The sequence below is a fragment of the Plectropomus leopardus genome, chromosome 10 (genome assembly GCF_026936395.1).
Source record: "Plectropomus leopardus strain MGB_pleo_1.0 chromosome 10, ASM2693639v1, whole genome shotgun sequence".
NCBI classification, from domain to species: Eukaryota; Metazoa; Chordata; class Actinopteri; order Perciformes; family Serranidae; genus Plectropomus; species Plectropomus leopardus.
Genome location: NC_142185.1, coordinates 25,532,195 through 25,558,035, shown reverse-complemented (window position 1 = coordinate 25,558,035; position 25,841 = coordinate 25,532,195). Strand labels below are relative to the sequence as shown.

At 38.7% G+C, this 25,841-nt stretch overlaps 2 protein-coding genes across 7 annotated transcripts in view; both read right to left on the bottom strand.

Annotated features, from left to right (window-relative positions):
* The window catches only part of mcf2lb (mcf.2 cell line derived transforming sequence-like b), a 53,054-nt gene extending 47,333 nt beyond the window's left edge, over positions 1-5,721 (bottom strand). Inside the window, exon 1 of the mRNA XM_088083392.1 lies at positions 5,017-5,721. Within this exon, the coding sequence (XP_087939518.1) occupies positions 5,017-5,095 (79 nt within the window). The 5' untranslated portion in view covers positions 5,096-5,721. The remainder of the gene's footprint in view (positions 1-5,016) is intronic.
* A 3,692-nt stretch (positions 5,722-9,413) lies between these two features.
* LOC121948982 (phospholipid-transporting ATPase IH-like) overlaps positions 9,414-25,841 on the bottom strand; it is a 50,190-nt gene continuing 33,762 nt past the window's right edge. The window contains exons 21-31 of one of the 6 annotated variants that reach the window (XM_042494564.2): positions 25,684-25,786; positions 24,197-24,342; positions 23,729-23,788; positions 22,509-22,636; positions 21,534-21,669; positions 21,008-21,031; positions 19,671-19,736; positions 19,286-19,389; positions 19,020-19,185; positions 15,719-15,932; positions 13,376-13,514 (exon numbers count right to left, since the gene is read on the bottom strand). In XM_042494564.2, coding sequence (XP_042350498.1) covers positions 15,753-15,932; positions 19,020-19,185; positions 19,286-19,389; positions 19,671-19,736; positions 21,008-21,031; positions 21,534-21,669; positions 22,509-22,636; positions 23,729-23,788; positions 24,197-24,342; positions 25,684-25,786 — 1,113 coding nt within the window. In that variant the 3' untranslated portion in view covers positions 13,376-13,514; positions 15,719-15,752. Of the gene's footprint in view, positions 13,515-15,718; positions 15,933-17,168; positions 17,284-19,019; positions 19,186-19,285; positions 19,390-19,670; positions 19,737-21,007; positions 21,032-21,533; positions 21,670-22,508; positions 22,637-23,728; positions 23,789-24,196; positions 24,343-25,683; positions 25,787-25,841 lie in introns of those variants that run through there. The other 5 variants (XM_042494565.2, XM_088083388.1, XM_042494561.2 and 2 more) reach the window with 5 other exon arrangements.

Sequence of the window (25,841 nt, the reverse complement as noted above, 5' to 3'; positions counted from 1 at the left end):
CATGCTGCTTTCTACTTACTAACAATTTCTCAAGTGTGTTTGTAATGCCAAATGTGACACACCAGTAAAAAACAACAGAAAAGCAATCTTGTCTAATGCAAAGCCATGTACATAGCTCTGGTCTACTGGCAATGGGAAAAGTCCATCTTTTAGCTTTTAAAAAAACCTGTATATATGTGCTTTAGTGAAAAGGGTACATGTTGTGTGTCTTTCGCAGGTTTTTGGTGACAAGTCAAAGTAGCTGACAAACTAACATTTTTGTCCTGATGCTGGCACTAGATTAAAAGTCTGAAGATCACCAACATTATCACAGTTTATCATGTTGGGGGATATTAAATCAATCTGTAATGTCAAACTCAGAGTGGCCCTATAGGAAAAGTCAGGAGATAACTAAGATTAACTAACTAAGATTCATCCTCTGGGCACCATGGATATCAGTACAAAATTTCCTGGCATTTCACCAAGTAGTTGTTGAGATATTTCAGTATGGACCAAAGTGTTGGACTGATATTGCTGCCTACTGAGACACCATTTGTGTGGTTAGAAACCTGACATTATTAATTCATAAGTATTGCCACTAAGAAACACACTGTTCTATTATGTATGTCTAAATATGATTTTAAAAAAGAGATGATATGACATGTCATCAGAGTGAATGTAAACATACAGCAGATAAAAACATGAAGTAGAATAAAAGCTTTAACCCTTTGAAACCTGAGTAATTTGGTTTGATTTCTTGGAAAAACATGGGAAGAGGGCGAGGAGCAAGAAGTGGCCCAAATAATTGAAGAAATTAGTAAAATAAAATAAAAAAAAAAAAAGTACAAGAAAATTACCTTGAAAGAAGAAAAAAAAAGAAAAAAATGAAGAAAAAGAGAAAGTTCTAAAAACTGGAGATATTTAATTCTGTAATTCACTGTTGTTTTTTTGCAGTTTGCGCGACATTTCCTGCCAAGTTATTCATTATGGTTTTTTTTATGTTTTTGGAATGTGTCAAACCAATTTTTAAGGTTTCATAGGTTTAAATGACTATGAAAGGTGTCTGAATGCAGAACAAGAAAACTGATGGTGATTCAGGTGTTAAAGGGTTAAACTCACTCTGGAGACAGTTTAAAATTAAATTAGTTTGATAGAAAAAATCAAATACATGACTACCTCTGCTCACTAAAATTAAATAAACTGAGAATGCCTTATTATGGCAGCACTCTCGCTGACTTTGGCTACTTTGGCTACTGGCGTCTTTCTGACCACAGCTGATGGGCTGGAGACTAATGGTGACCTGGTGAATCCATCTGGCTATACACCTGCTCTGCCTGGTGGGATGAACAGCACAGCTCATTTACGCAAGTTGAACAAACCCCTGACCTTAAGCTAATAAGGAACCTGACAATCACATTATGTCAACAATAGAGTCTTTAGTTTATCTGACTTGTAAGCAACTTTCCTTAATGTGATTTCAATCCAAAACAATGCAACAGAGGAGCATTAGATCAATAGCAAATGACAGATTGATCAAAACCATAAAGTCATGAGACAGCTGGGCTGCCTGGAGCTCACACTCTTTTAGAAACCTCAGCTCCTGCTTTGCTCAGCAGCAAATACACCACCAGACAGTCTCACAAACACAAGCAGAGAGGTGTGAATACATACTAGCCATACTCTGCACACAAAAAACAGCGACCCCAACATATAATATGTTACTATTACTGCATGATTAATAAAAAAGTCTCCCCGAGCGGCATTACCGGCTGCAGATGAGCACATTCCTGCTGGAAAAGCTGAGACCTGTGACTCAGTGAACTGGATGTGTCCCTTTAAATCAACTGGAAGTAGGTCAAATACCCAGTTAGAGAGTGGAGGAGAAGCTGTTTGAGATTAGTGCTGCAATTATTTTCATTTCAATGATTTATCTAAACTAAAAAATCTGCTGTTGTTTTTTAACACTTAAGTTTTACTTACAACATATTTTTTAGCCATGCCAACAGCGTGGCTCAGTGAGTGGTAATGTTAGGTGGTCAGTCCACCACTTTGATTCAGACTGAAATATCTCAGCTGCTATTGGATCAATTGCCATAAAATTTTGTACAGATATTAATCGTTCAAAGAGGATGAAGCATACAGACGTTGGTGATCCTCTGACTTTTCCTGTAGCGCCAACAGCAATTTAAAATTTTCACTTCTCAAGAGAAAAATTCAGTATACACTGACTGGATTAGCACAAGATTTTGTACAGACATTAGTGGTTCCCAGATAATGTATCCTATCCTAACTTTGGTGCTCATCTGATTTTCCGTTAGCACCTACATGAAGCTGACATTTATGGTTTTGAGTAACAATAATTATTTAATGGATTGCAATGAGATTTGGTACATGTATTAATTACCCCCTTAAGGACAAACTATAAACACTTTGGTGACCCCTTAACTTTTCATCTAGCACAACCATCAGGTCAATTTTTTTCAAAGTCTCCACTTGACTATATACCTGCAAAAAACGTAATTCCCAGCCAAAACAGAACTTCATGTTTAGTGTTAATTAGCAAATGTTGGTGAATACTCTTAATGTTATATTTGCTGTTCTGTCCGACCAGCAATCCAAAACCAAAGTTATTTCATCAGTTGCGACCAGGAGCTCTACAGCTTCATCTGTTGGTTGGTTTTGTGGTTAGTTTTTGCCCTAGGAGGCTGAACTTTGACATTGAGGTGGCAGCTATTGTGAATTCACACTTATTCCATTAATTATTTTTGTGTCGAGTGAGCACGGATAATTGTGCTCAACAACTCTGCCCACTCACTGCTAAATGAATGAGGACACTAATAGATGGATGGATTGTATCACTGCCACTGACTGTATTCACCAAAAAAGGGAAGATACGGTCAGTCACAGAGTGTTTGGGGATATTGCATGTTCAATTACAGACCAGACACAAGGTGTGTTTGCACCTTGTTCTCTGGGGAAAAGGAAATGGAAATGTTTTTTTCTGCTTTTCTACAACATGACACCTCCTTTTCAGCTCTGGAGTTCGCTGGATTAAACAATGCTGACTCCTTTTCATCCTTAGTTGACTTTGCTTCCCTGAATCTCTTTTCCTCACTCTCCCTTCCTCTCTGCTGTCTTCTGTGATCAGTGTTACTCTCCTCTCTGAGCCGATTACTGCTCTCATCCTCCTGCCACAGCACATTCCTGTCACATTTCCTTATAAGCAGAGTGCTACCACTGATTGTCTGCAAATGTTCACTATAATGTCACAGACTTCGACTCCATACTTTTTAAATAAAAAATCTGACATTTTTTCACACTTATCATTTAATTTTGTTGTTATCAGTCTGAAATCAAGTCATGAAGCTCGTAATTCTTCTTAAGAGCTGCAGTTTGTTCAGATTTATTCCTCTAACATCGGAAAAAGCCAAGGCCCCCCTCCTCACTCACTCCCACCCACTCACTGCCGCCATACTTTCACTATCTCTGGTGCTAAGGAGGAGGAGATGCAACTACAGCCTCCTGTGCTGGATTAATGATTGCAGCAAGAGTCTCGCCATGATAGAAGATTAAAAAAATCATACAGAGAGTAGCCACAGTATAGGCACCTACTTGACATTTTTCCTCTTCCCTCCACACACATACTGTAGCTGTAGGTACACAGTTTCTACAAATACAGCTAAAAATACTCAAGATGTGAAACAACAATAACATATGACTCAGTCATCACTAAATGAGCAGCTGTGGCTTCTCTAAATGTGACCAGAATCACTGATTTCTAACAAGATCAACACAAAATGAAATAAAAGGTGTATTGTTAATGTGAGAGAGAGTGTGTGTGTATTCATGCCTGTGAGAGTGGCTGTGTGCCGGCAGTGAGTGGATTAAAGGAGATCTCTATAAATGGATCAAAAGAGATGAGAACAATACATCAGGTATATCACTCATTCATATTAGGGGCATTAGTTTGATCAAGGATAAAGATCTGTCCTCCAGTCAGTTAGGATAAATCACAAGGCTGCAGGAGCAACGTCAGGAAATCTACAGTCTGGAAAAGGGTTCTCGTGTCAACTAAAAAAGGCTCTGAAACAGCTTTCTATCCATGACTGCATAATTCACTGCAGTCAGAAATGAAGGGCCTAAAATGTATCCATGCAGGCCGCTTTGACTGCTCAGAGCAAATATGAAAGGCTGTCTCTCGCTCACACACACACATACACACACACATGCTTTGCACAAAACACAAAAGCACTGCCCTGACAGCAAAAGCTAAGAAGTGATGTAACTACCTGAAGTGGCATGTTCATGTTAAGTAATCAGTCCTGGGTTACAGTGGCTATAGGATAATATATAGGTCACTGTATCCCATTTCTGCACTCAACACCTTTTTTGATCAGACAGTACTGTGAGGGTGGAGCATCGAGGAAATAGGCCAGTAAGGTACAGTATGACATCGGTCTGTCTGCAGCCTGTTTTTTTGTACATTTTCAGCCACCAGTGTACTGATTACAAGTCAGATTTAATGCAATCCAATATTATAAATATAAAATTATTACAGTGAGAGCTTTGCCTGTGATAAATGGACCATTTGACTGAATTAAAAATAATTTTAACTCCTGTCATAACACCATGCACTACTCTTTCTCCTAATGGATCAGATAACACAACTCAGTATCACATTTTCCACAACAAGCATAAACTGTAAAAGCAGGTCTTGTGATAAAAACACAGCTTACTGACTAAACACCTCCCTAGCTCGAGGCAGAAACAGCATGAACACATTAAACCAGGTTGCCTGCTGAAACAATGATTTTTAGCTCACTGACATGATGATCCTGCATTTGTCTTCACAAACCCTTGTTTTGCCTTTTATTTGACCTAAATTTAATGAAGCAAGAGATACTATTTTGCCTCTTAGTATGGATGCATAGTGATTAATATTTTACTGATATCCATATTTCAAACATGCACAATGCTCTGCAATCATAAACACAACGATCAGGGACTACAGTTTGTGTTGAGTGTGTTGTTACCCACCTATGCTTTGAGTGACTGTCCTCAGTCTCTCCAGCAGCTCCCCGAGGGCCATCTCCTCTGTCTTCATCCACAGGATCATCCTCCAAAGGGACAGTGGGAGACCAGCTGCCCAGCCAAAAGACACTTCTGCAGGAAAAAGAGACAGCTTGCCTGTTTTTCCCTGAACGGTGCTTCGGAGAGTGGTTGATGGTGAAGAGGATGGGAGAGGGGGACTGTTGGCGGCGGCAAGCCCAGCCGAGCAGAAGGGAAGAGGGGGATGCAGCAGGGTAAACTAGCCCTGGATGTGACTGCCTGGCTGCTGTCTTGTGCGACACAAGAGTGCTGGAGGAGAGAGATCTGAGAAAGCGAGGGGGTGTGTGCAGTCTGGAGGTGCTGGGATGCTTGTGAGAAATGGATGCTTTCGAGGATGGAGAGGACGCAGCAGAGACGGATGAGTGAGTGATGCTGAAGCTGCTTCGGCCGTGACAGCCCCAGCTGCAGTGACGAGTCTTCTGCAAAAGGATGCAGGGCAGGGGACGCCGGCAATGGAGATGGGGAGGAGGTGGAGCGGGAGACAGCCTCATTCGCACATGCATGCTTCAGCCTCAGCACACATGATGGTGCAAACCTGTGCAGACCTGTCAGACAGAGAGGGGGAAGGGAAGTGAAGGTCAGCGTTGCAGTTTCACACAAACAAATGATCCGACGGCGACATCCAGTGTGGATGCAAGGAATAACAGCTGTGTCATGGTACATTTTCATCCGCAGAGACAAACACAGTACCAATGGTCATGCATCATTGATTATGCTGCATTGCCACCATGTGACCACACTTGGTTATGACAAAAGTGGTTGGGTTACTTTACAAAAGCAGGGTTCCTGCAGCTTACAGCAAGTGGAATTTAATAAAATTCCTCTCATAATGAAATTTAAGACTCATTTCACTATAACAAATTAGGGGAATGATAAAGAGACCTGACACCAATTACTTAGGGTTAGGGAGAATGTTTGCCCAAATATGTACTGTAATCAAATATGACTTTTGGGTGACAGCAATGCAAGTGGTAATCATGAAATCATATGTTTTATGTCTTATCATTTTTAAGACTGTTTATGACATAGGTCAGAGTTAGGTTGGGGGACTATGATCATGGCTCTAAGAGTAATAATAGTATGTCTTCCTCCTGACTAGGTTGCCCCAATAGTTACTCTTTTTGTACAGACAAACTTATTTCTGCACTAAATTTAAAATGATAAGAGGCAGTTAACCAATTAATGACCAAGTAAAAGAGAGGAAGAAAAAATTAATTTAAAAAATAAGGAGATTGATTATTAAATATTTTAGTTTAGGAGGATCAGTAGTAGTTGACAGGTTAAGATTACACAAGAGGTTTAAGGTTTGGTAAGTTTAGTCATAAAATATTTTAATGTGAAACTGGTCATATTGGATCTAAACACATCAGGAGGATTCATGTGTGTAAACAGAGTACAGCCTAATGAATCTGGGGACACACTTTCATGGGGATAATTTCATAATAACAATAATAAACTTTTTTGTATAGCACCTTTTATACAAGAAATGCAGCCCAACATGCTTTACAAGAAAGAAATTACACACAACAAGTGCTAGGCAAGGCAGCTTTATTTGTATAGCACATTTCATACACAGGGCAATTTAAAGTGCTTTACAGAGTAATAAATTTAAAACACAATAAAAGATACAGATTTACAATAAAAGAGAATGAGATAAGATATACAAGATAAAATCAATTACTGAATGATTAAAAAAAATTAAAAATTGCAGACAAGAGGTGCAAAAGGCATATTAGAGATAAATACATAATAAAATATGCATGTAAAAATAAAGTAAGATTAGCATAGAATAAATAATTTCTTCTGTATATGCATCCCTTTGAATCTGTACACACTGAGATCTGTTAAAAGTTGTGTCTCCATTAATTTGGAAGAAATCTGTGAGATTAAAATAACACAAACAAAAACCAACAATATTTCAAAATGGGCATTTCAAAATGCCGACCCAGTACGACGGAGGATTGAAGCCATGTTAAAGAAGACAACATGTCAGATTTCGAGAATAGGGTCATAATATTACGAGAATAAAGTCGTTATTTCGAGCATGAAGCCATAATATTATGAGAAAAAAATGTAATATGACGAGAAAGAAGTCGCAGTTGAGGGAATGAGAAATGAGAAAAACCGTCGTAACTTTATGAGAATAAACTCTTAATTTTACAAGAACAAGATCTGCATTTTACAACAAAAATGTTTTAACTTAATAAAAATCGTTATTTTATGAGAGGGACACAACACCGCGGACAGTGGTTGCCAAGAAGGCTGCCTTTGCTCTCGCCTGTTTTATATTTTGCTGGCAATATGTTTATCTCCGTAACATAATATCCACTTTCTCTACAAAATAGGACTTTAATCTTGTAATGTTACGACTATAATCTGAAAAAACACGACATTTTTCTCGCAATATCTTTTACTCATAATATTACGACCTAATTCTCCAAGTCTCAAAATCGTGACCATTGTGACAGAGCATCTTTGTGTAAACTACAACTTTAAAAACAAACAAAAAGAAAGGGTGTAGCTAGCTTACCTGGCGCTTTTGGTCCGCTCCTCATCTCTGTTTGAGGCTACGAGCTAGCTTGGCTGCAGCTAACGGCTGCAGGCTACATTAGCCGCTGCTAGCATAACACAACCGAGTCTACGAAGCTAACAGTCGGCGGCAAGTTTTGATGCAGTGAAGTAAATTTAAAAAATATAATATATCCGGTTCTGCAGCATCGAGTTTTACACTTTTTAACTGTCCATCGTGAGTCTGACAATGTTTTAGGAGTCGAGATGAATTAGAGACGCCCAAGGGAGGACAGGGAAGTGTTTACGGGTTTGAACTGTGTGACGCGCGGGAAGGACTGGCAGGTGTGCGGGGATGTGACGATCACGTGACTGTGTAATGGCGGAAAATGGGTGGAGACTTCTGCTCATCGGCTGTATATAAAAATATCGATATGTAAAGATATATAAACATATAGATCTATAGATCTTTACTTACAGTTTATACTTCTGCTAGACAGTAAATTTATAGAAAACATTCTCTCGGTACTATTTACTGCAGAAATATTATATGTGGGTGCTATGGTTACAGCAACAATGATATTAATGCATTTCTTATTATCAAGTTGTAAAAAAAATTGCAACAAAAAAGTAAATCATTTTTTATGAAGGAAATGGAACACGTTCGTCCTATTTATATATTATTTCATTTTTATGAAATATACTTTTAATTGTCTCTTTTTTGTTAGTTTGTTATGTTTGCTTTTTCAGTTTTTAAATGGTCTTATTGTTGGAATGTTTTAGTCTTGCTAAATTTTATTTATAATAATTTATAATTTTAATATAATTTAATTTATAATTTTATTTATTTATAATTTTAATTATAATTTTAATTATAATTATTATTTATAAAAGGACCTATATCCTTAAAATTGTTTCTGTGTTATTTCAGTTTTGCCATGTAAAGCACTTTGGGCTTGATGTTTGTATGACCGGTGCTATATAAATCAGTTTCAGTTGAGTTGAGTTCCTCACAAAACAGAAAAGCGATCAGAACAATAAATTCATGCATTATATTCAAAATCTTTCAGTGAATCTTTTGTCACAAGTAACTTGCGTCTTTATTCTGCATTTATTTATGTTTGATTTGTTTTACCTTTGTTGTCCTTTTCTGCTTGGTACTATTTTTATTTTTGTCTTCTAATGTTTCATTTGTATGTGTTTCATTCTGTTTACATTCAATGGAAGCACAGAACTGCCAGTATGGGATTGTATAGGTAATAACATGAAGAGTTTCTTGTTATAACAAGATGTTTTTTTCACGTTTTTACAAGATATTTTCATGTTATAACAGGATATTTTTCATGTTACAGGATGTTTTCATTTTATAACAAGAAACATTTCTTATTAGAATAATATATTTATTTAACATGTTATAATGTAATCCCAAGTCATATTATGTGATACAGGATCACATCATTACATGAAACTTTTCACATAATAACAAAATAAATAAATATATAGTTGTAATAAAAACATTTCCTGTCATTGAATCTTGGCATAACATGAAAATATTTTGTTATAACATGAAAACATCTAATCACTGGATTTTTTTCTGGCCTGGCAGTTCTATGTTTCCGTAAACATGCTGTTTCTGCTCACGTTGTTTGTTAAAAGTTTGAAATAAAGATTTTTTTTTAATGCTGGAAAGGCAGATCATGACAGGTTTTGAAGTGACAGGAGAAATACAGTACCCAAATACTGGCAGCCACAGACAGTCGCTGTAAAATGTAATATAAATACAAAAATTATATAATAAAACATTAACAAAGAGGGCAAAGTGTTTTCACTCTTTCTTTATTACAAGCAGAATGACAATACAGTGCTTTGCCCTCAGTTGCTACAGACAGGCTGGCAAAAAGTCAACAGGTGAACTTTTAAAATCTTTATCCAAAAACAAAAAGAAAATTCTCAAAACCTGTTTAGTAATACAAACAGTGCTGTACTGAAGGTATGATATGAGGCGTGCCGCTCAGAGCACAGAAGTCGACATTTCAGACCTTTGCCAAGCTCAGGAGTGACGAGACGAGCACCTGCTGTCCTGCTGATGGACTTAGAAAAGCAGTTTGACATTCTGATCAGCAGTAGAAGGCTGGTGCGATAAACCCACTTTGAGACAGAGGCTACAGACAGTCCGTTCCTAGTCAAGTTATTTGGTCACTTTTTTTTCTCACCCACTACATTCTTCTTAGAAAAATAACTTGTGAGGAAGAGTGAACACTTATAAACCCTAGTCGACAGACAATAGTCCTTGTTTTAGGGGAAAAACTGATCTGTTGTAGAACAAAGTGCAGTGTGTAGACCTATTGGTAAATCTCTAATGAATCATATAACATATATGTTGCTCTAATTTTGGTTACAAACTTGAACACACATTCTAACAGAGTTAAAATATAGTCTTCTCTCTGGGATACAAAAGTAGCAAAAGAAATATTCACAATGGACAACACAGAAATGACGAGAAGAAGTGAAAAACGGAGCTGTGTTTGAAGAATTCCCCAACATGTAAAGTAAAATAGACCTTTTTGTGGTAGGATGTAGAATATGTCTGGATAGATTATGGCAACAGCACAGTGAGGTGGGACACTGCATAACAAGCACCAAGGCCCTTCTATTAATCTACTGAGGTCAAGACGTTGAGCCCCCCAAAGTTTTGGAGGCTTGTGGAGTGAAAACTGAATGAGAGAAATCCAGACCTCCAACCAAATAAATCATCTGTGCCCCAGTAAAAAAAAAACAAAAAAAAACACCTGTTAATAAATCTATACATGTTGGCAGATGGTGATGTGTATGAAAATAAACTGTATAAACATACAAAAATGCTTCGGAATCGGACATTCAAGACTTCCAGAGTCAGTCACTTCTTGCTGTGCAACTAGACAGATATGCTTTGGACAAAGAGGACTTCGGATGTTAGAGATGCAGAAAAGAGGTTCGTCCATTATGAGCTACAATCTTCAGCTGGAGGACATGATGGACAAATCAGTTCGACATTCTATTGATTGTGACATCGCCGATTCAAGTCTCTCTCCTACTTACAACATACTACATAACACCCCTTCTCACTACAATATATATCAAAAGTTTCTTTTTTTTAAGTTACATCCATACATCAACAGTGACTGCCATCAATAGAATACGGAAAAACTCATGGATAAATGCAACACAGAGAAAAACCCCTTCGACGCGACATTCTTACATTTGCATAACACAGAGCATGGCAGCAAAACACACAAGCACAATGCAAACAGTGAGGAATAGCATTCAGGACATCCATAAATAAAAGACTCCACGAGTCTCGGGCTGCTGCTGGTACCCTAGGCGGCCGCACAGGGGGCAGGAGTGGGTACAGTGTGCTTATTGTTGGGAGACAGAAAAGGTGTCGTGGCCTGATTTAAGATCAGGGGTCAGCAATCTGCAGCTCTGGAGCTGCATGTGGAGCAGTGGTGTGATGCAACAAAGTAATAATACTTTGTCACAGTGCTTAAGTATTTTTGAGAGTACTTGAGTTTTTATATTTGTGTCAACTTTCCACTACATTTCCCAGAGGCATTTTGGTTACTTACTACAAAATAGGGAAGGAAGGGTGGAAGGAAGGAAGGGACAGAGAAGGAAAGGAAAAATTGGATTTTGTTAATTAAATCTTGAAACCTGGTTTGACATTAGTTGTCTTGTCTTGCATCCAGATGCCTTTCACAAGCTTCATGGCCCTTTGAATCCTAAGGAAATTGTGTTGTTGTTGTTTTTTTTTTTGGTTTTTTTTTTCAAAAACATGGGAGAGAAAGGGCACAGACCAATTTTGCAAAATCTGCTTAAAAAATGGAAAGAAATGTCCAGAAAACTACATTAAAATTATAATAATTTTACATTTAAAATTATGCAAAAGAAAAACACATCATAAAATATATACAAATACCTTTTTTTAAAAAATATATTTTATATATTCTGTATTTATTTTTGCTCATTTTCAGGTAATTTCCTTTTAACTTTCTTTTTTTTTTTTTTACGAATTTCTTGCAAGTTTTTGGGCCATGTGCTGGTTGCTGTCTCCCCATGTTTTTGAAAGAAAACAGAGTTTTGAAAAAAACATTGCAACATCGCAATTTGGCTTGATTTCTTTGGAAAACATGGGTAGAGGGAGACAAGAAGAAACGAAATCAATAAAAAGTCAGAAGAAAATTCACTGAAAATAAGCACACAAAAAAAGAAAGACAGAAAAGTAAAAGACAAATAAAAATAAACAAGAAAATTATCTCAAGAAAGTGCAAAACAAATATAATATATATATAGTTCTCTTCATCTACATCAACATCATCTAATATCACCCCCAGATAATTTTCAGATCATTTTTTGTCACTTTTTACTGTTTTTTTTTTTTCTTTTTTACAGTTTGCGGGACATTTCCTCTTCTTTCCCATGTTTTTGAAAGAAATCAAACAAATTTTCTCAGGCTTCAGAGATTTATATGCAAGTGAAAGGTGTCTGAATGTAGCAAAAGAAAACTTCGATCCAGGTGTTCAAGGCTTCAACCACTAAATAATCCAATATTGATTGATTGATAGGCTAGTTAGACTTAGAAGGTTGTGTAGCCTTCATTAAAAGGTTCAGATATTTGGCTCCTGACAGATTTTGGGAGATACTTTTTTTTGTTTGGGCAAAAATTGCTCCTTTGATAGTCAAGGTTGCTGACCCCTGATTGAGATGAATGACGTGGAGGGAGAATGAGGACAAATGGCGAGAAGAACAGATCAGCATGCAGCAGGGACATGCTACAACTGGCAGGTATGAAAAAAAAAAGACCTGACACAACCGTGAAGTTACAAGAAGAAAAACAGACACACTGTACCAGACACGTATGCCCTCTGAACCTCGAAAAACAAGTTTTAACTGACCTATAAATATAATCCACTAAAAATGTATGAATTAAGGCAGGGTGGCTCAAATACTGCACATCCCTCTTTCCCGTTTCTCTCCTCAGCTGATGGGTGTGTGTGTGTGTAAGGCTTTGTAATACACCACTTTTTTGTTTCTTTTTTTTTAACACCTTTCTCCTTTGGCTCCTAGCCTGCTGCTGTGTGGCTACCTGTAAGGCAAAGGTGTGTCACATACAAACATACAGTTAACAGGCAAATTTCATGCATACACTCGCGCACATGCACACGCACGCACACCTAAAGGGCTGACGGCTGCCCCTTACTTGGCCAGACCACAGACTGAACGTTAAATGTTTAGGACAAAGGAGCAAAAAGGACACGGAAGTGGAGGAACAGGCAAGACTGAAAATGAGGACGAGGAGTACAAAAAAGGCCTGAAAACAGGACAGCTCATAGTGCATGAAACACCTTCGCACATGGTTCCCCTTTTGTTCTCAGGTGAGTAGGAAAAGATGTCAAAGTATGAAGATGAGGCGTCAGGGCTGTAATATCTAAAGGGTTGTTCACTCAGGTGTAGCCCAAAAAATGCACATGGTGAACTCAGCATGGAGGTTGATGTGTGTGAACATGTTGCTCTATAAATCCTCCATCCTTGAGACGCAGATCTTGTGTTGCACATCTTGAGGTGCACTTTTCCACACACACTCATAGTTTTAGAGCCTTCGTTTGTGTTCACACGGAGGTCTCAGGCCCCGGAGCGTAGTAGGCGAACCCCGCCCCTGAAAGACGGAGCATATAGGGGCTGAGGGAGCACAAGTCTGCCCCTCCGCCTTCTGCCAAGTGGACCAGCAGTTTCTGCGGAAGGGGGTCAGACCTACGGAGCGACAGCGTCTCCGCAGCGCCAAGGTGGAGGTGAGAGGAGTCTGTGCTCGTGCCTTTGTAGGATCGACGAGAGGACAGTGGAGTCGACTCAGCCACGCCACCCTGCAGCAGCCTCTCATGATCCTGCAGAGAGATGGAAGACGCAACGTCATGAGGAAATCCAAAAAACAGCAGTAGAGAAGGAAAAGAATGTCACCATGCAGATTAATCACAGAGGTGAATGAGATGTGAGACCGCTTGATGCATAAGATCAAACAGCAGGGTTATATTCAGAAGGTTTTAGTGTTGTCAAAAATATTGATACATCGATGCATATCGATTTGAAATATTTCAGGCCACGACACCTCAATCAAAGCTCACTGTTACATAATGCATATACTTTAACTCTTTGAAACTTGATTAAATTAGCTTTCTTTTCTTTCAAAATCATCAGAGGGCGACGAGCAACTCAACAAGAAATGCCCCCCAAAATAGCAAGAAATTAATAAGACATTACAAGAAAATTAGTACAAAATTAAAAAAAAGAAAAATGTAAAGACAAACAAACAAAGAAAATGAATATCCCAACAAATAATTCTATTTTCCTCTGTAACAAATTTTTAAATATATAATTAAGAGAACTGTAAATTGTCTTATAAATTCTTTATATTAAATTGTATATTAAATTATATTAAATTGTAGAATAGTTTTGGGACATTTTTCTCAATTTTTTTCATTTCCTGGTCACCTTTTACTTTATCTACAGTTTGCAGGATATATCTTGCCAAGTTGCTCATTATTCTTTTCCTGTGTTTTGAAAAAAATCAAACCAATTTTCTCAGGTTCCAGAGGTAAAAAATGCTTTTGAAAGGTGTCTAAATGCAGCACAAGAAAACTGATGACGGTCCAGGTGTTATAGGGTTAACAGCATTGCATAGCTTATCGATCGATCAATTGATTAGATTTCATAGTTCTTAACAGCACATTAATCAATTAAACTCATTAAACCTCACTGTATAAAAATGACCTTTTGTAACCTCCAGTTTTTCCACTAGTGTCAGATTTTTTTGCTATTAAACTTTTTTGTCCCTTTTACTGTTTTTATTGCTGTTAGAAATTTTGACAGAAATTGTTGGTTATTTGTTTTTAATGGAATTTATAACATTATTGTGATTGCTATCATATGTTATCTATCCTTTTACCCCACTAATGTGAATTCAGGTCATTGCTATAAGAGACCTTAATGGTCACTCAATCTTCCCTGAATAAACAATTGTTTGATGATGATGATATATACTGTTGACCTAGTATCTCTTCCTAAAGATGCCCTGTCTCCCCTAAAAAAAACCCCACACTAATGGGTTTATAGTAAGTCTCAGCAGGTTAATGAAATTTTAAATTGTATTTCCTCACTGCCAATTTTTCCCAGTAGTATCGAAAATGGTATCGAGTATCAATATTTTTCAAAGTATTATATCAAAGTTAGAAATTCCTGCATTGTGACAACACGTGAAGGTTAATAGGTTTGTTTTAGTCAGATGTTACGCTTTAATGATTAATGACACCCTGTTATGAATCAAATCTACAGAGCAAATTAGGACAAGAAACAGAATTTACTGATAAGAGAAACCCTCTGAAAATTCCCATTATGATTAATATTTATGTTACATCAGGCATGCTTATGAAATGAGCACATAAATTACACTTGCTATTCCATTTTCCAACACCAGATGTCATCATTGTGGCACATACTTGGCACAGACAACCTGGATTTTCCAAGATCAGTTTCATGTGTGACATCAAGGTTGGATTAGGTAACCTTTTAGTGACCCTGCCTAATAACGTATGACCTCAGTTACTAACCAAATCTGTTTGAACCTCTAAAGCATAACAGCCATCTCAAATTTTACAACTAAACCTCCTCTGACCCAGAACCTTCAGTCTGTGCTCCTGTAGCTTACTTTCACATAGAGGAGTCACAACTAGCCCGCTACTTGTTGGAGCTCTCATGACAAGTGGCAACAGATTTTAAGTACCCTTGGTGTAATAAAGACAGGATAAAATTTCTCATTTGGCTGCTGCCTAGATCAACTTAATTCCCGACCCACATGCAGCGAGAAGCACAGCGCGTTTTGCAACCAGAACGGCTGAGTTAATTGGAGATTGTGATTCCTGAAAGTCGGTTTGACAGAAGGAAATTTAGATGCAGTTGTATAGTGGAGACTGTTCCCCCTCAGCCTGAGCCGGTGCACGACAGCATGCCCCATGCAGTGCAGAGCAGCAGGAAGCATCATGGCAGCAGCATTAAAAACCCGACTCCCCACAGTCAATACTCTGTGTGCTGTTACCATGGTGACCCTAGCCCACCTAGGGGGGTGTACTCTAGGGTTTGCTGCAAAGGGTGCTGTGGCTGTGTGACATCATGGAGTCATAGGTCCTAGCAGCTTTTTCTCCACTGTCTCCCTCACAGGTCCTATCAGGGTGGAGCGGGTTCCTCTCATTGCTTCCCCCTCCACCAGCAGGAGCCACACAGCCCTCCAGGGCCCCCACGGTCCTTACCTTCTGTGGATGACGTTAAAGGAGAGGAGGTGATAACTGAACCTGTTCAGACAGTTTGTCAGTCCTGCAATAAATCCTAGGATTTTTTTCAGGACTGTTGCATTAGACTGCATTATTTTAGCTACCTAATAAACTGCCAGCTGAGTGTATATTCACTGCAGCTCACATAGCACCTGCACAAAATTGGTTTCAAGTTAACCCCTTTGATCAGGTTTTACTTCCCAGCTCACATTTCAAAGTGAAATTTTTAATATTTTTACTCATCCTTGCAGTTACAGAATAGGATTGCTTTGTTTGGATTTTGGTATCTTACTACAGATATGGGCTTCAAAGCAGTGTTTTGGTTGGCTGGCTTAAACCAATAAACCATAGCAAATTTTGCATTTGAGCTTTTCCTGTGTCTTCACACAAAGAATTTGACAAGGAAGGCTTTTAGTGCAGTGAAGCTAGAAAAAACATCAGCTGCTCCTCACACAGCTTCAGACTTTATAAAACTTTGGACCCATTAACAAACCATGACCTCATACCTCTACACGTGGTTTGTTCTATATGGGCTTAAATACATGATAATAAAAGTGTTTTTTTATTTATTTTTATATTTTAATATCATGTTGATTAATATTATTATTATTGTCATTATTATTGTCTGTTTTGAATGTTGCAATTTTTATTCTGGCCTCTTTCTTTATCTTTTTTTTTTAAATGTAAGGTTTTCTTTATATTTCTGTGCATACTGACACTTGAGATTATAGTATATATTTTGTTGGTCAACATTGATTAATTGAGTAATTTTTTTCAGCCTTACAGTAATTAAGAAACATCAAACTGATGTGTTACACAGAAGAAATTCTGCTTATCCAACAATTATTCTAATCTGCCTTTGACAACCTTAGAAAACCTGTGTTCCCACTCGTACCAAAATCATTAAAAAAATACAAGATAAGGTGACAACATGAAAAAAACGTGCTATTTAAATATCATAAACAATAAATATAAAAGGGAACACAAAACAAATGGAATATATAATAGAAAGGGTGACTTAAAAATGGCAGGAAACATGTTTAGAGGGGAAAGCATACAAGTTGAACCTGGGTTGCAAAACACTGACATTATTGTTATCAACAGCGTCCTGGCAGTTAGTTTCACATTAGGCGAGGTGTTGAGACAGTGATAAGTGGTTGAACACTGGTACATGCCACCATGCATACAGAGATGAGGGCTTAAAAGAGAGAGAGTCACCTCCTCTTCCTGCTCCTCTCTCGTCTCTCTGGGCCAATCAGAAACTCATTCTGCTGGAGGACTGAGAAAGCATGAAGATGGTGGACGGCTCCACAGTAAGGCACGGGCGAGTGGACTGCAGTTACCCCGAAAGTGCGAGCGAGTGCAGAGTGCAGAGTCACACAGGCGCAGTGGGGGGAAACAAGAGAGGAGAGACAGTAATGAAGAGGGAGGAAAAGAAAAAAGAAGAAAAAGGAGGATAAGGCAAGTGAATGAACAGAAAAGGGAGAAAGGTTGGATGGAGTGTGAATTATGGTTTGTCCATCAGGGTGCAGCGAGAAGGGAGAAAAGAAAAGAAAGAGCACAGCAGGGAGAAATCTGTCAGACCTTTCATTCATTTTTCCCATTCAAGGAAAAGCTTACTTCACAGGCTGGTGAGGCTGAGCCACAGGGGACAGAAAGTCACTCTATATCACGCTGTTGCTCAAAGCGATTAGGGATCCAAATGGTCTTCCTGGATGATTAATTGAGTGGAATAGATTTGCAGCTTATTTGGGTGGTTTCTTACAGTCAAAATATTAAGTATCAGCAAGTGTAGGAGTGGATGCTATTAGGGATGCACGGATTGTGAAATTGTGGGCTGATTCCAATACTGATGTTTAAATAATTCTTGGCTTATAGCCATTTACTTTGTTTTCTTTTGTTTGTTAATTGTTATGTATTCAGCCATTCATTTAACTGTCTCTAAACCAGCGCAAAAAATTTAAAGTCAAATTTTGCTTTCACACACCAACAGCTGCTCCTCTCATTTCTTGATGTGATTTGATCAACTTTGAACAGATAAACAGATCAATTATCCACTCGTGAGTTACAAACTGCCGCTGAGGAAAAACGAATCCAAGGAGAGCTGCATTAATGGACCACCCAAAAACCTCTGAATTTATAAGGGAAGGACACAGAATGACTAAAAGGGGCCCAAAGGTGTCCTGCATAAGATCTCCGTTTGTCCAAAACACATTTTCTTTTGTTCCTCTTACAACGGGATGCTGTTAAGGCACATTTATACTCCCTATACGTAAAAAAAAAATAGATATGTGCATTTCAAAAGTTGCAAACTTCACTGGCCTCATATTTGCATGCGTCCTTTATGTTGGCATAAATACAGCTTATATATGCCACTAGATGGCAGAGTCAAAAGTTTCAACTACAAACCAGGAGACGGTGGACAGTGGAGGAGGTCATAATAATTTATTTTTAAACATAAGCTGCGGTGGTCTGTGAGGCCATTATATACATGTGGATGGAGAATTATTTTTACTACTTTCACTTTATATTCCTATACATTATTATATATTACAGATTTGTTTGGTTCCACCATTATTTACATGTCTTCATTGTCTCTTAGGGTCATATCTCGCTTGAACTATGCCACACTGCCTCCAAGATCTCCACTGGTACTGCTCTGTTTCGTCTCTCCATCTCCATCCTCATATGTAACATTAAGCATTAATGAGCCCTGAATTTCGAGCCCTGCTTTTTAACTTGCGCATTGATATGACATTACAGAAAACATCGACCACTGCTATTACTTAGTGTAATTTGACTTGCTGCTAGGCCGATGACAGGCAACGAGGTGAATATCGGCCGATACTAATGTTCGGCCAATTAATTGGTGCATCCCTAAATTCTACCAACTATATCAGGTCTTTTCAGCTTGTGAACTGAAGTGGCACAATTTTCATTTTCATAATAATGGGGAAGCATTAATTGGTTAATGATTTTAGCAAAGCAGAAGTCACCACAGAAAAAACACCTAACCTGAGAACACTTTAAAACAACCATTTCGCTGTGGAGCTGGTGTCAAGTTCTTACCTGTGCACGTTCAGTGGCTGTGGGACAGATGGCCCTGCAGAGGACCTTCTTGATGACATCTGGCAGCAGGCTGACCGTAATGAGCAGGATGATGCTGAGCCAGGCCGGACCGCTGGACAGCATCTGCATGAACACGTAATACATCCTCTGGTAGTTGAGGAAGGGCCTGAGCAGCAACAGGAACGATAGAAAAGGGTTTTAGAAATCTCCTAATTCAACCTACATAAACAATATACATGCTTAAAAAAAACTAAAGCACATTATACCAAATAATGCCTCCCCAGAGAAGAGAGAAAATAACGTAGAAAAGTAGCGACCCCCAGATGACAAAGTGATTGATCCAAGTCCAGTGGTGTGTGTCCAAGGCAAGCTGAAACAAACAGAATATATACATAGTAAACACTCAAATAGTCAATGAAGTCAATGTCTTTGCCTTTAGGGTTTACTGATGTGCAAACTGAGCGGCCAGAGTAGTCGATCATTTATGTAACATGCTCGTTAACATGAGGGCCGCAAGCTGGTACACACATACGATGAGGCACACGTGCACTGGTAATGAACTCATTTAAATGCAAGGATTATGCAATAAAATAAGACACAACTGTTTTCTTTTCCCATCTATTTCATTTGTGAAGACATATGCTCACACACCTTGAGCGTAACGGTGAAGACCAGCACAGTGAAGACGAGAGTCCCAAATGTCCAGTTCCCAAACATCTGCAAGGGAAAAGAGGAGGAAGAAGGGTTAGCAGTCACATCAATCACACACCACTATCACCCTGCATCCATGGATTAGTGAACATCCTGTGGCTTTACAGTGCATCTATGAGCACAAAAAAGGAGTCAGTTATGTCTGCTGCAGTGAAAGTGATCGGCTTGTTCCCTTTAAATAAGTACTTTATCCCATAAAGTAATAATTCGCTCACCTTGTGTCACGCTGAATTTGTCAAGAAATCTGTCTTTCCTGCATGCCTTCATGGTGTACAAAGAATCCCAAAACTGAGAAAATTCTTGATGAATTAAAGTCAAAGAAGGCTGAGTTTAACAACAGCCACTGCTATTTGAAAGTTGCAGATTTAAAGTTGATGACCCTCAGTTGACTGAGATTGCTTTGAGTTGAGCAGTCGTTCTGTTTTTTGTTTTTGGCGTTTGTTTTTTGTTTTTTTTGTGGGGGGGGGTTACTGTGCAGTGTGCTTCTGGGTCCCTCGATGTTGCTGCGGGGTGCATGCTCTTGACTTTATGATACTCTTTGATAAAAGCTGAGACTGCACTCTAAGGTTCTGAAACAACATTATCTTTTCTCTTCTGCTTAGAAATGGTGATTTTCCAGCGCACAGAAACTTAGTAAGACAAAGTCTCTGGCTTTTCTTTGATATCAGGTGACAGTGTGTCTATGTGTGTCCTAGAATTCCTTCATTCATTAATCCTTCCCTTTACAGATCAGGAAATATAGTGAGAATTTCCATTTTAAACCTGCTTTATTTTTGTTTGTTTGTCACCAAGATACAAAGAGTAAAGGATGAAAACTGTCCTGCCAATCCCTGGATGCTGGAGCAGTGAAATGAAAAAACCCCAAAACTGCTCACACAAATACATGGACATACAAATACACACACACACACACACACAAATGCACAAACACAGAACAACAAACAGATGTTGGATCTTAATCTATATTATACATACTAGCATTACTCTATTTACTACCACAACGAAACACGAGGATAATGTGGGGAAGCATCTAAGGTTTCTACTATGTCAGTGGAGTTGTTAAGTTCAGGTACTGTGTGGGATTCAGGGCTTTACAGAGATTAGGGGGAATAATGGAGCACTAGAAAACTACACATTCAAATGAAAGTGCATGGATGATGTGAAGTGAGAAGGGATGAAACTGGATGAAACGGTCAAACTGAAAGCTTAAACGGTACGACAGGAACTAAAAAAGCGTGAAAGACAGAGAGAGCTGACAGGGAGGGAGACAGGCTTACCATCTGTGTGTTGGTGGTCATAAGCTGAGGAAGAAGAGAGAGAAGAGGAAGGAGAAGAGGAGCAAAATAAAGAGAGGAAGCAGAGAGAAGGAAGGGGAAGAAAAGAGAAAGGAATCAGGACAAAGGGTAAAATGAATTTCAGGATGTTTCAACTTAAAAAACAGGACCAAAGGCAATCGAAAACAGTTGACATGATACAAATTAACAATACAGAGAAAGATGCTATTGCGTTGTCGATATGAATGGAGATCCAATGTTGCTGACCTACAGGGGGGCCTGGGACAGAAACCTTACTGTTACAGATTAACAAAAACATGCCCACAAAGTCATCCTGCAACACTTAACTCCTCTTTCATGAGAATCCAATGGAGATGGATGAGTGTTCCTAAAAGAAAGCGCCAACTCTGTGTCCATTATTCTCTTTTAATTTCCCTAAAGGACACCTCGAACGCCCCACAAACTGTCCTATTTCTGCTCTTTTTACTAAATGACAGATCTAACTGCCTCTGTTGACGCAGAGGCTCACCTGGCCGTTGCTGGTGAAAGTGGTGTTGTCGAACAGGAAGTAGGCACCAAAGAAGAAGATAACAGCGTCAAACACACCCAGGCACGTCCAGTACAGGAAGACAGGCCAGCGGAGGAGGGAGTTCTTCGCTATGTCCCTGAGAAGGAAGGACAGAAGACAGATAAAAGGACGGTTGAGCAAACACAACAAATATTGTATTATAAATGTACGGAGGCCCTGAGAGGCAAGTGAGATAAAAAAGAAAATCTATAAAAACAGGTGATTTTTTTAAGAACAAGTGTGATGTTCATTTTGGCCACAAGAGGCTGAAGCGCGCCGCTTCCTCTGTTCTAAATAGAACTAACAACGTTCATATTTTCTTAATTTCATCATGCACTCTAAGCACCAGTATATTTATTTAGAGCTCACCCACATTTTCCTGAACAAAATTTCATAACTTTTCCATGACTTTTTAAGGACTTGTAATTTTTATTACCTGTTTTGCCTGGTTGATTGTAAACACATCAGATTAAAACTCCATTCAGAGACAAAACCTTGTGTACTGTGGGTGTGTGTCATGTCTCTCTGTCATGTCATGTCATGTCACGTCGTGTCGTTTCGTGTTGTGTTGTGTCATGTCAATTATAATACATTTATAACCAAAACATTTAGCAAAAAAAAATCAACTGCCTAAACCCCTTATTTTTTGGATTAGTAAAAACAGGTAATAAAAACAGTTAAACTAAGACAAATGTTTTCACCTACCAAACCTTTCAAAGATAAAAAAAATTGGAAACTTAGAAACAAAATCTTTGTTTTCACCTGATCTTAAATCATACTCACAGGAGATAAACAACTAATTTCGATCAGACTTTGAAAATAAATCACAATAATTTTTTTCTCACTTGCCTCTCAGGGCTTCCGTATAAAGGTCATGGAAAAGATACAAATACAAACCATTTAGCATTACTGCTTCAGTGTTTTCTTTGACCTCACCTATACAAGGAGGGCTCCCTCTTGAGTGTCTCCATGGTGACGTGCTGCTCAACCAGGCTGTAGAGGAGGATGGGGAGTGAGGTGAAGCTGATGTTGTACAACGTCAAATAGGCGGTGTCGTACAGAGGCTGGAGAGGGACAAACACGATGCAGACAGCATTAGACAGCTGTTAAAGAAATGCTATCTTAAAATTTAAAACTACATTTTTTTTTGTAAGCCAGGAGGGGGCAGCAGATCAAGTCAAAAACATAGACAAATTATTATCTTAATAAAGTTGTTTTCATGACTGTGTCACAGCAGGCACAGGGCAACATTAGCTTTAAAGTTGTGGTTCTGACTATTGGACAAATGCAAGTCCAATATTCAGTCTCCTTTAGCTTCATTTCCAACTCCTGAGGAAAACTAGAACTTTGACCTTTGACCAACAAATTCTAATCAGTTGAAGTCCAAGTAGACATTAGTGCCAAATTTGAGGAAACTCCCTCCCTCCCTCTTGACATATTGTGTTGACGAGAATGAGACAGACGCAAGGTCACAATCACCTATGACCACCAAACTCAAATTCATTGTTAAGTCCAAGTGAACATTTGTGCCAAATTTGAAAAAAATCCCTCTTGATGTCTTTGAGAAATCGACAAGAATGAGAGAGAAGAGGTCACAGTGACGTTTGACTTTTGAGCACCAAAATCTTATCAGTTAACTGTTGAGTCCAAGTTAACGTTTGTGCCAAATTTGAAGAAATTCCCTCAAGGCGTTCTTGAGACTTGGAAGGACGGACAATCCAAAAACATAATGCTTCAGGCCACAGCTATAACTGGCGCAGAGGTGTAACAATATCTGATCCCTCAGCTGCTAGATGTTCTGATCTGTGACCAGCTAGTTGCTATCAGCCATTGGTGCTGGGCAAGTACAGTGAAGCATGTTTATTAGAGCTGGCTGCTCTTACATGAATAGAGTACGTATAGTGGCTATAAAATCAAACCAATGAGCTATAAGAGTTGAAAATCCTAAGTAGAACCAAGGGAAATTGTAGAATAGGGCAAACATTTTCTGTGTTCACCTTTAACATTATACACAGTCATTTGATCCATCGGTAACATGAAAATACAAATAACTGCTGCTTTAAAATAAACATTAAATAAGCATTAAATACTGCATGAAGCATGTTTAATACATAATACTTCCAGGCTGCAGCCCTCTCTGAGTGTAAAGTACTTACCTGCTGGGAGAAGCCACAGAAGAACTGGTACAGGAACTGAGGAAAGATGAAGCATACATTCTGGAAAGATTTAAGAAGAGAGAAAAAAACAGCACATAGAGAAAGTGATAAGCTTGTGACAAGTACACGTGAAGAGATTTGAAGAATCTAAAAATGCTACTATCTACACATTTCTGTTTATGCGGAGATTGTGTGCTATAAGCTCACTGAGTGGGCCGCACAGAGCTGGCCTGCCAAAAGGAAAAAATGAATCAGTTGGCAGGGCACCGCTTGCTGTGGAAGCCGCCCACACTGATCATCGTAGCCATGAATCCAGGAGAGAATGTTGCACCAGGGATTCATGAATCCCGTAATCTGTCAGAGTAGCTGAAAAATCTGGTTCTTTGTAACTCAGTGTCTCACTGGGAATTACGATAAAGTGATTAAAATGTGTGAGCCACTGGAGCGAGCAAGGCATTCGTCTTGTACCTTGTAGAAGAAGTACTGAACAAGTTCAGCGATTCGGATGTAGTAGTAGTGGCCATGAACGAGTAGCATCTTCTTCAGGTGCTTGAACTTCGGGATGGCATAGTCACTGTTCCTTGCTGCCTGTCGGCCCTCTTTACCCATGATGCCTTTAAGGAAAAAAACAGAGGTTGGTTACATAAAACCTGAGCAGGAATGCAACACAGCCATGAATGTAACCCGAGAAGATGGTTTTCTAAATGAAGAGACTAGAGCCCAACAAATATACGGTACATACAGTAGATGAGCAAATACTGCCTCATCACAAATACATTGTATCGCTGTATGTGTTGGTAGATATGCAAAAGAAATCTAGTGCATACATGTTTTACTGGCTGAATTTGTAAGAATATGCAACCTGTTATATTTCCCAGGACCTTAAGTACTGCAGCCTCATCTCTGGCCCTTGCCTTCTGTTACTGACACACAAGGCACCTTGCAGCATTTGTATGAGATGCACCAGACTTAACTCCATTGTAATGCCATACATGTAAATAACGCAGTAGAAAAAGGACTTAAGTCTGAGTAGGGCGGGCAGAAGGGAGGTTTGATATATGGGTCAAAAACACATAGGACTTTCACCCGGAGGACCAGCGTTTGTGTCCTGTGTGAAACCAAAAGTCAACTTGAATTTCTTTTAACCAAGTAACAAAGTTGCTGACATACATCACGTGACATACTTGCTAAATTACTGAAACAAATTTAATTAAAAAATGTTTTTCAACAATTATTTTTTGGGCATTTTTCCCTTTATTGATATTACATCTTAAGAGAGTCAGGAAAGAGAGAGAGGGGGGATGACATGTAGCAAAAGGTTGAAATAGAGGTCGCCCCAAACGTGGTTATTTTAATTCATTTTATTATTTTTCCAAACCTAGCCAAGTACTTTTGTTGCAGGAAGCTTAAATAGTTTTTTTGGGGTGGTGAAACATTTCCTGTGAAGACAAAAGCTTATTTTCAAAGACACTGTAGCATGTAATGAGTGGAAAGTGACGCATCCAAAACTAAGGCTAGAGGAGTGCCTAAAGCATCAGAACTTAAAGCACAGGGTCGCTGACCAAGCTGCTGTATTTGACACGATGGGAGTGAGATTTTTACAATTAAGTCTAACATACTGTTTTTCACAGACTATTTTTTAATCATAATTATTCAAATTTAGGTGAGGTTTTCAAATCAAAATTGACTATTATATTTACTGTTGCAAATGTTTACTAACAAATGTTCAGCATCCTGCCTCAGTGCATATCTGTCACAACTGATCATTAAATCAACGGCCCAAAATGTTTGTAAAAAACAACATGGACCAACATGTCTCCACAAATTTGTTTTACTCTCAAATAACAATATCAGTATAGGCTTAAAAATACATATTACATACATTACATACATATCCATATATAATGGATGATTTAGAGGATAAGCCGCTCATTACAGCTTTGAAATGAACTCACCGATGCCCACATGGGCTTCCAGGATCATGCTGACATCGTTGGCCCCATCGCCGATGGCGAGGGTTATGGGGTGCTCCTTGGAAGCTTTAATTAGCTTCACAATCTGCAGAAACAAAGACCCAACTTCAGTCAGTCCCACTGTTTGTCTTTTAAAATGT